Source organism: Dreissena polymorpha, chromosome 15, assembly GCF_020536995.1.
Source record: "Dreissena polymorpha isolate Duluth1 chromosome 15, UMN_Dpol_1.0, whole genome shotgun sequence".
Classification (NCBI taxonomy): Eukaryota; Metazoa; Mollusca; class Bivalvia; order Myida; family Dreissenidae; genus Dreissena; species Dreissena polymorpha.
The window spans coordinates 39310469-39324022 of NC_068369.1; the positions used below are offsets into that span (position 1 = coordinate 39310469).

At 37.6% G+C, this 13554-nt stretch overlaps 2 protein-coding genes across 2 annotated transcripts; both read right to left on the bottom strand.

Annotated features, from left to right (window-relative positions):
- Positions 1 to 3223: 3223 nt before the first annotated feature.
- LOC127860688 (uncharacterized) lies at positions 3224 to 9120 on the bottom strand. Its single transcript, XM_052398928.1, has 2 exons — positions 8820 to 9120; positions 3224 to 8716 (listed from the first exon to the last, which is right to left on the bottom strand). Exons 1-2 carry the CDS (start codon positions 9118 to 9120, stop codon positions 7596 to 7598), a joined length of 1422 nt encoding a protein of 473 aa, XP_052254888.1. The 3' UTR covers positions 3224 to 7595.
- A 35-nt stretch (positions 9121 to 9155) lies between these two features.
- Positions 9156 to 12132, bottom strand: LOC127859698 (uncharacterized). Its single transcript, XM_052397205.1, has 3 exons — positions 11381 to 12132; positions 10569 to 11272; positions 9156 to 9184 (listed from the first exon to the last, which is right to left on the bottom strand). The coding sequence occupies exons 1-3, from the start codon at positions 12130 to 12132 to the stop codon at positions 9156 to 9158; spliced, it is 1485 nt and encodes a 494-aa protein (XP_052253165.1).
- Positions 12133 to 13554: the final 1422 nt, after the last annotated feature.

Here is a 13554-nt window from a genome sequence, read left to right on the forward strand (position 1 = left end):
GACAAGCGACGAGTATTATATGTTGCTATCACGTTCTTGTCGTTTTGTGGCTAAACGTTTCATATTGAAAATCAAAGAAAACGATATTGCTGAATGTAGAACTTGTCTGATGTCGAATTATAGTAAGAATACATCTATGTTTTGACGTTGGTTTCACAGTTATGTGTTTGCTTATCAGCTCCAGTTAATAATGCAATACTCGCGCACTAGGTGATTTAAATCCTTATGTAGAACAAGAGTTATTGGTATTAAATAATCGTTATTATCTGCAATAAGTCAGCACCATTCTATATTTCAAAACCAATAATCTACATTATGTGAGCATGCATTTTCTTGACGAAATATAGTCTGACATATGCATGATTCGCCGCGAAACTGACCACAACGAGAAAACAAGCCATAGGTTTATCATGCTGTAAATTTCAGCTTGTTATCGATGATCACGTGTTCATATATTAGCAATGAAGCTAATATAACCAATTATACATACATGTGTAATGAACGTGTCATCATAAGTATTGTACGTATCTTTCTAAAATTGCGTTCGCATTTGAATTTAAAGAACTCTAAGATTTGAAGATATGTAAGCATGAACTTGTAAATTACAAGTAACAAACGGTTACACGTTTTGCAAACAAATACATAAGTTAACATTCAAAGGCCGGTCAAACAAAATTTGCGACACTCCAATATATACATATTAAGAAGCTTGCGTGTTTGAGAAGAAAAGTTAAATTTATTGTCAGCCAAAGAGACAACTGCGATGACATCTAATACTACAACTACCTAATCTTTAAACACACCCACTAATGGCGGATTTTTCGATGTCAACTTAATCTGCTTTATTTGAAGTCATAAACACAACTTTTGGCATTGTTGTTACCAGCACACATATAACAATATTTAACACAGCAGATGACACGATGTTGAACACCATCTGTGTCATAATTGGTAACACCTCAAATGGTAAACAACACAGATTCATCAAAGATTAACATTAGAGTTTGTCAAAGGTTACCACCAAAGATGACCCTTGGGCCGATTTACGTGAAATCTGAACTTCAACCACGTATCGAAGTATTGTGTATTAATTCGTGTTTCTTTTAATTTCCTATCATTTAAACCAAGCAGTTTGTTTTTTATATCTACATGTTTGGCGAGTTTTTATATGAAGTTTTTTTCCCATTTTAAAGGAAAAATCTTAATTTGTTTACAAAGATTTTAGCTATGGAAGGAGGAGTTTGGGTGGCAATCGGCATCATGTTAGCGATTGGAGTCGCAGCTATCGTCGTAGAAATAGGTACGGCGAAATTCATTTCTGACAATATGTTAATTCGTGCATTTTATATTTGACGTACATGCTAATTGATAATGTGACATGTATGTATACATTTTTTATTCAAACCTAATTTAAAGTATGTAAGTATTATATATCCGACATAAGAACATGCATATGTGGGTATTTAATTGCAAAAAGGTTACACTTTTATAAAACATATATATTTATGATATTGAACATATAATATCATAAATGAAAGACAATACGTTATAGGTGCCCGTGACAGCCAAATTCGCTATTATATAATAAGACGTTGGATGAGCATGCACACAATGGCAATTTTGATAGCGATTCCGTGAACACCAAAAGGTTTACAGAGCAATTATAGCTGCTGATGCAACTTAATCAATGCACATACAATTCGTGTGTTTTATTGTTATTTTTTCCGGCAGTAAATGAGCAATGAGTTTGATGGAAAGGTCTCTTTCTGGAAACAGATTAATACATTAAGACTGTTTCTATTGCTAATATATATGTTTATCATGATATGTAAAGAAGTTGAACACGATGTACTGCCTAGTTTTTGAGACAAAACATTCGACATTAAAAAAACACTGTTGAAATTTGACCTTCAAAAAACAAGAAACTATGGACATTGGATCAATATTATCTGACTCAAAATGCGGATTGATATAACATTCATTTCAATTCTAAATAAGGCATTAAATCGTGACACAATCACTTATTACATTAGAATGTTGGCTTTCCAAAAGTCAATGCCCATCACTGTTTTACAATTTAAAAATGTTGTTAATTAGGCAATATATTAAGTTCAGTTTACACCTTAAGGATGTGTTGGGATTATATTAGTACACGTTTGTACTAAATTATAGCACTATAACTGAGTACATGTATAATAAAAGCATTATACAATGTCAGAAACGTGTATATGCAAAAAGAAGATTCCAACTTTATAAACGCTCGCAAGTTAACGACGCTTTATTGAACGTAAACAGTTCATCGCTCTATGGCAATGCCACTTTCCGAATGACTTTTTCGTATTAGACAAATAAAAAGTCTACTAACTGATATCGCAATCTTTGATATTCCAAACACCTCAAATTAGCTGTGTCTTAGAAAAAGAGTACGCAACAACGATTAAAGAATAAATGACCGAGGGAAACGCATGGTTTGTTCTGAACATACTAGGTGTGATTTAACAGAATGAACTTTAAGTTTCAACCACGGATACTGTATGTACTATTTATGAAAAACAGTTAAAAGTTTATGAGACGCCGCTGTCTGTTAAGCGAAATAGTTTGTTACAAAACAAGTTGTGTGCTACAATCAATATATACGAATACAAACAAGATTGAATATTCGCGAAATGATTACAGAAATATTGATTATATAAATGAGGCATTCAAGGATCCGAACGATTTAATCGCGACAAAATTAATAATACACTTAATTAGAAGGCTGGTGATAACGATCGCATCCGTGGTAACACACAAGTAGCAGACAATTACTATGAGGAAATAAATAGTAATTGAAACACAAAAGCATTGCGGACAATAAAGCAGGGTCACCATTTTTATATGTTAACACAATTTTGTTGATCGTAAGAACCGACTTTTTGCCCGGTTGATATTATGTTTGCAAAAATTGCGTCCATTTGTTCAAATCAAGGATATCTAACAAACAGTTTACTCCTTCTTCGTGTATATGTTGCATAAGGTGACCTTATCATTTTTTTGTGCAAATGCACAACATTGCTAAGCACATATATCAAACAGAAAAGTGCAAGGTTCGACAATTTTTGGAACATAAGAATTTTAGAAAAATACAATTTAAAAAGTTGTGCATCAAAACGAGGAAGCACAAATGGCATATCAACATCGTCTCGTAAACTTAAAAACAAGAGGACAAATATAACCCCAGATCAAATCAATCACATTTATTTATTTTTTGTAACAGAAGCAAAATATTCAGAATTAATTTGGTTATATAATATATGCAAACTTTGTGTCTCCTGGTTTCAACCAGTTTAACTAGTAAAGGCATGATTTAATACACACTACAATATGTTTAATGCAAAATATCAAACCTTTTAGTTTCAAAAAATATGTAAGTCATTTTGCTAAAAGATATTTGAATAACCAGGATACCAATCGGGCATGATTTAATGTGAAGAAAATACATTCAAATACCACATACACCTTAAACATACACCACATACACCCTCTGTGGTTTTAGATATCACGATTATTTATGTAAGTCTGCTTTATAAAGTAATATAAAACATTTGCCAACATCAGCATGGTCAATTGTGATCACTCTTACATGTTTGGGATATAATAAGTATAGCATCAAATGTAAAATTGCAAACTTGACAATTCTGGGAAAAACTGTTTTAAGTTATTTCGCTTATTAACTATATATGCAATCGCTTTGAGGTGTACAGTTGTGTACCCAAATGAATAATTAAAACAGACCTCGTAGGGGATTACTATCTAATCTCGCTTATTACATATCAAAGCTTATGACATTTTAGTTGCAGAGAAAGAAAATCAACTAGTTCAATGCAGAAGACTTCATAAACTCTTTTCACCACGCTAAGCATGTTTAAACATCGGCGTTCTGATTTTAACGAACTTGATAGATTTCCGCAATATGATAATATACAAATCAAATATAAAAGCTCAATTTCAGACAACAAGTTGTTTTTGCCCTTCAACTATATACAAATCATAAATCTTCCGTTTCATGGCGAGTTAGACCCAACAGGATTGATATGAACAAATTAAATGGAGGCCCACTTTATTATATTATATACAAACTGTCACGGCTCAGGGCCGAGTTGTTTCATAAACCTCTAGTAATACACATCAGCTTCGACATTTTTGACAAATCATTTCGCGTTAACTGTTACGCTTACATGTATCTGGTGACACGTCGATCATGTCCTAACTATGTTTCAAACAAACAAACAACAACACTGTTGTGCGATTTGCGAGAGACGCATATAGCAATTACAAAGTATAGTGGATAAAATATCAAATTCAAATTCATACATAGTCATACATAATTTCATCCGTTGTACAAACGAATACACAAATTGTAACAAATTACAAGTTTAAGGTTTTTGTAACTGATAATCTTTTATCTATAGAATCTTGAACATAACCGTCTTTTGCTATGTCCGTTTTCCATCTCCCATGTATCTTAAGACATCTTTCAGAAACGCTCGAAGCGTTTGCCACATTAGTGGCTCCACTAGCTCGCAGTGAGTGCGTACCAATATCAAGTTCGGGACCAACTAGTTTTAATTTTTTAACAATACATTCTCTTGCTCTAGTGTAACTTAATTTTTTATCTTTCTTAATTAAGGAAGATACAGCTTTAGAACGAAAAGCTGGTTTAAATAAATACTCATTTGATTCATTAGACAAGTTTGCTAATGACATATATTTTGTTAAAATACCATATGGGCAAGCTGAAGTCGTGCCTTTTGCAATAATAATCTCTGAACCATTCCTATAAATGTCAGTTTTGCTATGGTGCACATTAATAACAAAATGATCTGCTTTGCATTGTACGTCATTACAACGAAGCTCACTTATTTCATTCATACGCATGAAACCAGCATATCCTAAAATGATCATAGATAAATCTCTAACATCAATGACATCAGTAGAATCTTTATACATCAAACATGATGTTTGTATCATTTCTGATGAAAGTACATCTTTCTTGTGAACAGGTTTTGAACACACACGTTTTGAAGCTTCTAATAATTGCTTAACAATGTTATTTTCTGTTGGATCATTTACACCATTTATAGAATGAACCCATTTTATACTGTAGAACACAGATGAAACAACGTTGTTAGATTTTCCGTGATCCATTAATTGAGTCATGTACATTGCCACTGATATGGGTAAGGCTGGCATGGCGACTAATGAATTGTCTTCGCAGTAAGTTTTGAAATGTTCAAAAGAAGAATTATATTTCTTCACCGTATTGTCTGCTCTTGACTGCATCAAATATCCAGCCATTCTGTCCGCCATTTCGTCTCTGTGTTGCCCATGCAAACCTGCGTCCTCTAATCGCTAAGTCAGAGTTCCTCTCAAACCAATACCTGTCAAACATATGTGATATATGCATCAATACATGAATTATGGTATGCATCTTAATGCTATCATATCAAATGATAACCTAGTTTTGCCAAAACAACCGTTATTTCCCTTCCCAGGAATCGCACAATCTCTTCCAATAATGTTACAATCTTTTACAAAATATCTAAATATGCCGTCGGACGAAATAAGCATTGGCCAATAAGGCGAACTGACCCATTTTGGGACAACAAGGGTGCATTTTGCTTTCTCCGATATCATCTTATCGATACAGTTCGGAACCAACCTAGGTGGTGGAACTAACCAATTTACATAGTTTCCCCAATATTGAACTAAGGCATCTACTGCCTCTGTTCCTGGAACCCACCATCGGGAATTAAACCTTCTGCATTTATTGTTTGCATGCGATGCAAATCTGTCAACTGAATGTTTACCCCATATGTTATCTAATGCTATAAAATAACATTTATTTATCTGCCAGTCGTCTGAATCGAAACATCGACTTAAATAGTCGCTCTTTTCATTATCTGCTCTTGGAATCCATTCCGGACATAATGATATCTTATTTTGATCACAAAACATATTTAAATATAAAGCTATGTCATGGATATCTATTTTTCGACTACCATTCAGTAATATAGATTTTACATTTTTATTGTCTGAATACACTTTTATGTACGAATTTTGTAAAGTATTTCCAAAAGTTTTAACAATTCTGTTAACTGCTTCCGCTTCCCGCCAAGTGGAGCTGCGTGATTTTTCTATATCAGACCAAATGCCAATTACTTCTACATCTTTAACCGCATTATCATCAACCTTTATACAAAAAGGATAAATCTCGTCATCTGTGGTTTTACCATATACTCTACAAACCATCTCTGACAACCGTCTATTATCTTTACCGTCCTCTTCTACGGGCTTACCATATTCGCTATGGCTCCTTTGCGGGAGCCATGTATTGCGATCTTTGTCCACTTCCGGGGACCAAATCATACCTTTTTTGCTCACTTCCGGGAGGCATCTTACTGAATCTGTGTCCACTTCCGGGGATAATAACATACCATTTCTGCTCACTTCCGGGAGCAATCTACTAGGCTCTATGTTCACTTCCGGGGACCATAGCATACGCTCTCTGCTCACTTCCGGGAGCAGTCTACTAGGCTCTATGTCCACTTCCGGGGACCATAGCATACGCTCTCTGCTCACTTCCGGGAGCAATCTACTAGGCTCTATGTCCACTTCCGGGGACCATAGCATACGCTCTCTGCTCACTTCCGGGAGCAATCTACTAGGCTCTATGTCCACTTCCGGGGACCATAGCATACGCTCTCTGCTCACTTCCGGGAGCAATCTACTAGGCTCCATGTCCACTTCTGGGGACAATAGCATACTCTTTCTGCTCACTTCCGGGAGCGATAACATACCTTTTATATCCGTATGCAAAGTTTTATCTTGATAACCAACTTCCGGTGGATACGTGTCTTTACGTAATGTTACAACACAATTTGTTGTCTCATCTTCAGGACTCAGAGACCGTGAGTACATACCTTTACTCTGTTCGTCAAGTGATTACATCAAATTGCTCAAATTTTCTCGTTTATTTCCATGAAAGTCGTAGACTTGACTATCATTTTGTCTATCTACCTGAAAGCTACAACTTTCTATAAAACCTCCATAACCTGTGCTACTTGCATCAGCAAATATATTAAACAAACACACTTGATTGTGTTTGAAATATTTTCCACTGCTGTTTAATTTCCTAGCGTTTTCTTTCCAGAACGTAAGTTCGGAAATAGCTTGCTCTGTCACAATAATGGGAGCTCTCCAACTAGCTCTGGTATTTATGCAATTGAATAAATGTCTTGTTAACAACCTAACTTTATTTCCAACAACACTCTGAAGTGAAATTATCTGCCCTACAATGCTAGCTACGAATCTTACTGGCACTGTTTTTTCTCTCGTTTGATGAATTTGATAGATCATCGAATCAATACTCTTTTCTAGTCTAGCCACTCTGTTTTCAGTAATGAACAACCGATTTGTATGCATATCGAGCACATGCCCTAGCCATTCTACTCTCTGAGAAGGAATCCAATTACATTTATCTTCGGCTAATAAAAACCCCAAATCTACCAGGGTATTTCTCGTTAATTCACTGGCACACAATGCTCTCTCATATGCTACATTTCCGCTAATACCATCATCCAAAACATAACTATTTTAAGTCCTTTTGATCTAAGTAATGCTACTACAACTCTAAGCAGTTTAGTAAATATATGACCGGCTGTTTTTATGCCGAATGGAAGCGAGTTAAACACATAATAACACTGTTTGCTATTGTCTTGATAGCTAAAACCTAAATATTTTCTATGTTCCATGAATATATCAATGTGATGATATGCTCCTTTAATATCGAAAGCAAATAAAAAGGAATTTTTCTCAAACAAAGTTTCAGCAACTTTAATGTCTTCAAATTTTACTTTAAACTGGTGCAAGTGTGGATTAATATACCTACAATCTAGAACTAATGGTGGCTTCCCTTTCTTATTAAATGCTACTCTAAGCGGATTAACAATATGTGGAATCTCGTTACATCTTGAAACAATACCTCTGTCTAATAAAGCTTTTATTTCGCTTTCTACAAATACGGAATTTACTCTCGCTGAGTAATTATTTTTCATCTGAGAATGTTCGTGTACAGTTATAAATGGAAGCTTGTACCCACCACTTACTACATCTAAAATATACTTACTATCAGTAGCCTCTTGCCACTTGGCCACGTGTGCCTTCAGTCTACAAACCGGAGAACTTCCGGTATCAATCTCTATAATAGGATCCTTTAGATCAATTTCTGTGTTTACATGTTTAAGTACGATACCTTTTTCCGACGGAATAGGAACTACCCATTTTATGGAAAGCGGTGTCCCAAACATAAAACTACTTATCTTATTGTTAGAGCTGCTTGCTGGACATTCAGCTGCCCCTTTCCAATGCCCCGGCTTGCCACAAGCGAAACACAGCCCTGGGCGTCTCATCGGCTGTCTCATCGACATCCCCTGGGTTGCATTGTTTTGTGCAACCATCGGCTTCCGGTACGGCCCGTTGCGCGCGCCTCGTGATTTTTTCGAATTTTCCGCTTTTAACTTCTTGTTTGCCCGCGCCTCTGCCCTGTACATCCTCTTTTCGTCTTCGGAGTCAGATGCCAGCGGGTTAGACTCGTATTCGCTTACGAACCTCCACCCCAACTCTGATTCGTCAGCTAAACGTATTAGCTTCTGTCGGTGAGCCACAAAAGCTTTGACTGCAAATAGATTAATCTCATAAGACTCGTCAAACGATTAAACATAAATATATGTTATGTATATGACGCAATAAAGTAAAGAAAATTATTTTCCAATACTGACCTTCCGCGATTTTGTTTCGCGTTTCTTCAATATTTCTATTCGACAACGAACTTTCTACTTCCTCTAATGCCAAATTTACTTTCGCATTATGCTTAAATTGCTCTTCACTTGATTTTCGTTTAAAAGATGGTATACCTGATACAATGTTCGAAATTTGAGTTAACTGAGTAACATTAGTTTTTGAACTTATCTTTTCTACAATGCGTTCCAGGTCATGAAGCATTGCATTCTTATGTTCAGTTAAAGAAGATTTCAACTTTTCATCGACTATTTCGCTGATCAGGTGTATATGTTCCTCCATTTTCGGTGCACGATCTTGCCACGTTGACGCCTTCGCTAGAACTGATTTCTTTCGCTATTTATTTCTATAAATAGCAATACACAAAACAAACTCGCAAAACCGGTTTGTTTTCTCATGTCCGTCAGGACAAAAGTACTCCGCTATACGATGTAACGCGGAGTACTATAATTACAAGCTGATGAAGTTAATACAACCTGACAGACGAATACTTTATAGCCAATGACCATTATATATGCTTTATTGGGTAAATAACTATGTATAACGGTAATAAAACAATGGTTTCCGACAACAGCTTAAGGCAAAACTTATTAAAACATAATGTATACTATACATCATGGTATTTTACAAACACGTGCTTTTATTCGTTGAAACAAATAACGCTTTACATATTGCATACCCGTTTTCGATCGTCCATGCACTTTTTATGGAGTGTCTCTAAAGTCTTTGATCAGATGTATTTTTGTCACTAAATTTTCGGACACCCTCATTTTTTCGGACACCTTCATTTCTTGAATATTTTTTGTATCTAAGTTTTGCGAAAAATTAGAGTAATTACGGTATCTTAAGTTAAAATGAAACGTTGAAAAAACCGAAGAAAGGAAGACCAACATACCATCATCATGAATACTATATTCTATATATATATATATATATAAATAAAAAAAATTAATATATATATATATATATATATAATAAAACGCATTTATTAAATTTGCCGTAGCTTTCGACCTCTCGGTCTTCTTCAGCGGCGTTTATTTGTGAATAAGCATATCATCTTTAGCGGAAGTGACGTTATATTATCACACGTTAAATTGCGCGCCAATTTTAGTCTTTTGTGTTTAGTCCATATGGTTTGAACGTCCTCAGTTTGCGCTTCCAAAGTTGTTCGATGGTCTTCCGGTATTCGTCGGTTCCATTTAATTTTTCGAGTCCCATGACCTTGAAGTCTGCGACGCTGTGGCCGTTTGTGTAGAAGTGCTCGGCTACCGGGTCGTTGTGTCGAGTCCGTATGCGGGACAGGTTAAGAAGATGTCGCTGGTACAGGGTATCTCCCGTTTCTCCTACGTATACGAAGGTCTTACACCGTTCGCAGTGTACAGCGTAGACTACATTGGTGGATTTGCAGGTGACCTCGTTCCGCACATTGTAGCTTTTGCCGGTGGTGTCGCTGAACTTTTCAGCCTCCATCATGTATGGACAGATTGCGCACCTCTGTGCCCCACAAGGTCCGCTCCTGTTGTGAACTCGGAAAAACATCCGGTTGTGCTTTTTATGAACCAATATGTATTGAAGGTTGCAGTCTCTTCTGAATGCTGCTAACGGGGGTTCAGGAAAAACGTTTTTCATATGATCTGAAATGTGGAGTGTTGGCAGGTGTTTCCGGAGGATATGGCCGACATTTGGTAGCGCTCTGGAGAAAGTGATAACGAGCGGTACCCTGGAAGTACTTTTTGAAGGCACTTTCGTATGCAGCAGATTTTCTCGCTTCTTGCTATCAACTTTCTTCAGCTCTGTCTCGAAGAATCGGCCATTGTATCCTCGCTTCTGTAGTTGCTCTTTTATCTCATCTCTGTGTTTTTTGTAGTCCGTCTCTTCCGAACATATTCTTTTCAGCCTCACCCCTAAGCCGTACGGAATGGCCTTCTTCGTAGACTCGGTATGCGACGAGTCCATGTGCAGGTAGAGGTGCCGATCTGTTGGTTTGGTATATAGGTCTGAAACCAGCCTTCCTTTTCGAATAGACGTCATGGTGTCTAGAAATTCGAGCTGCTCTGTGGAGTAACGGAGCTCAAGCTGTATTCGTGGATGGATTTCACTTGCAACCGCATGGAATGTCTTTAGTGCCTCCAAACCATGTGTCCACAAGCCCCAAACATCATCAACAAACCGGAAGTAGGCTATTGGATGTTTACTTGATTTTGAAAATAACTCTGTCTCCCAGGCTCCCATGTAGGTCGATGCGTAATTCATTCCTAAGTGCGATCCTATAGCAGTTCCTTCATTTTGCATGTAGTGGTCTCCATTGAATGAAATGGTGTTGTTATTTAGAACAGTGTCCATCATTGTGATCATGTCGTTGGTTGGTACTTCCGGTTGCACTCGCCGATTGAGAGCTTCAAATACTGCAGCACGGGCTTCTTCTCTTGGTACGCTGGGGTAAAGAGCCTTTACATCCAAACAAAATATGATGGTACCGTCTGGTAACGGCTGCTGTATCTGTGTTATTTTGTTTAGGAAGTCGGTTGTGTCTCTCACAAACGACGGAAGTGACGTCACATGATTGCGTAATTCATTCTCCACTATTTCCGCCATCTTCTCTGTCGGGTGATTGCGGCCGTTTACAATAGTGCGGAGAGGCATCCCAGGTTTATGAAGTTTCGGGTTGCCCTGAAGCTTACCGGAAGTTCCACCGCCGCTGGTGAGATACCTTTTAAGGTCACTGTCGATCGACCCCTTCTTGTATAGGGTATCGGCCACTTTCTTCACTTTGTTTTCCACAATCCTTGTTTTATCATCCGTCACCGCGACGTATGTCTGACTGTCCGACATTTCACACTTCAGCTTCTTGACAAAGTCTTCCCTGTCCATTATCACTATCCCCGACCCCTTGTCGGCAGGGCGAATTACTATGTCATCGTCGTGGAGTAATTCTTTGATTGCCTGTTCTTCCGCTTTGCTTAGATTATATTTAAATTTTCGTTTTAATCCGCAAATGATGTCGTCTTTGACCGCTTGTATATATGTGTCCAGCCATTTGTCGCGGCCAGCCTTTGGAGTCCACGTCGAGGTCTTCTTTTTGTATTGATGCTCATCTTCCCTGGTTCTATGTTCAGCGTCTTCTGAATAGAAATATTGTTTTAAGCGCATACGGCGTTCCCACGCTGACAAGTCTGTAAGTAATTTTCCTTTGTCTATTGTTTCTCTAGTCGGTATGAACTTCAGTCCTTTCGACAGCAGGGATATCTGAGCATCAGTTAACGTCTTCTTTGACAGGTTGGTAACAACACTCATTTTGTTTTCGTCATGTTTCGTCTTTGTTTTTGCCATGCACCTTGTGGTTTGCATTTCCTCCGAGGAGAGTGTTGTTTCTTTTGTAATCACGGACGTAGGTCTTTCATGCTGCCGAATAAAGTCAAAGTGCTGATTTTCAAGCCGCATACAAATGAACTTCCGGTTTGGCGATTTTCTTTCGACAGGAAATCGCAGCCAACTAAAGCATCCATTGCTGTATTGTTTCACGTATATGTCTACGTCGTATAATGTTGAAGCCGCTAATATTTCCGCCTCTGTAGCCCAAGAGCGAGAGTTGCCATCGCTTTGTTTCATGCAGTTTATGTGTACACTGTAATCACCATCAATATAGTTCTTGTAAGTGGATTCGTTGTCCAGCATGTGATTAGTTACACAAGTTCTTACAAGTTCATGTTTCTCGGGATCATCGAATATTCCTGCTGCAATACACCGGAAAAAGCAGTTTCCATCTTTTTCAATCAAAAGAAGACACTGATCGTCTGCACTTATCTTCCGAGTTCGGAGTAATTTAAGTTTTCGTTTTTTAGTTCTGAGGAGATCAATTTTCATTTTTAATGAAAAGTCTGTAAGTTCACAAAGTTTCTTGTCAAATTGCGGTTTACTGATAAGCGATGAAAGCTTAGTTTCATAGTCCATTTTCAGTTGTTGAGCTTCTTTCAGAACACGGTCACAGACGGCGACACTTTCGGACATCAGAGAAAGCGATGCTTTGTGTAAAATGTCTGATACGCTGGCGGCCTCATAACTACTGGTTTCAAGATCCATTTTCCATTTAATGTCGAATCCCGTAGGAATTAGTTCTGAATTTATACAATCAAGCAGGAACTGTTTATGGCTTTCATATCGACAAATCTTTCCAGTTACTTTCTTCAGTCGCGCAAATTCAATATATTCCGTTTCGGGATATGCCATCACGTTGTTGCACATAATAAGGTCGCTTTTAGCCGTTTATATAAAATAAAACGCTTTTATTAAATTTGCCGTAGCTTTCGACCTCTCGGTCTTCTTCAGCGGCGTTTATTTGTGAATAAGCATATCATCTTTGCGGAAGTGACGTTATATTATCGCACGTTGCATTGCGCGCCAATTTTAGTCTTTTGTGTTTAGTCCATATGGTTTGAACGTCCTCAGTTTGCGCTTCCAAAGTTGTTCGATGGTCTTCCGGTACTCGTCGGTTCCATTTAATTTTTCGAGTCCCATGACCCGGAAGTCTGCGACGCTGTGGCCGTTTGTGAAGAAGTGCTCGGCTACCGGGTCGTTGTGTCGAGTCCGTATGCGGGACAGGTTAAGAAGATGTCGCTGGTACAGGGTATCTCCCGTTTCTCCTACGTATACGAAGGTCTTACACCGTTCGCAGTGTACAGCGTGGACTACATTGGTGGATTTGCATATATATACATA

Bases quoted from the DNA above. Each gene is read 5' to 3' on its own strand.
- LOC127860688 (XM_052398928.1), bottom strand. From the start codon at position 9,120: ATGGAGGAACATATACACCTGATCAGCGAAATAGTCGATGAAAAGTTG. The intron at 8,717-8,819 runs GTCAGTATTGGA...ATCTATTTGCAG, and splicing joins GCGAAACAAAATCGCGGAAG to TCAAAGCTTTTGTGGCTCAC.
- LOC127859698 (XM_052397205.1), bottom strand. From the start codon at position 12,132: ATGAGTGTTGTTACCAACCTGTCAAAGAAGACGTTAACTGATGCTCAG. The intron at 11,273-11,380 runs GTTTGTGAGAGA...TCTTTACCCCAG, and splicing joins CATGTGACGTCACTTCCGTC to CGTACCAAGAGAAGAAGCCC. The intron at 9,185-10,568 runs GTACTTCCAGGG...TGCTATTTATAG, and splicing joins TACGAAAGTGCCTTCAAAAA to AAATAAATAGCGAAAGAAAT.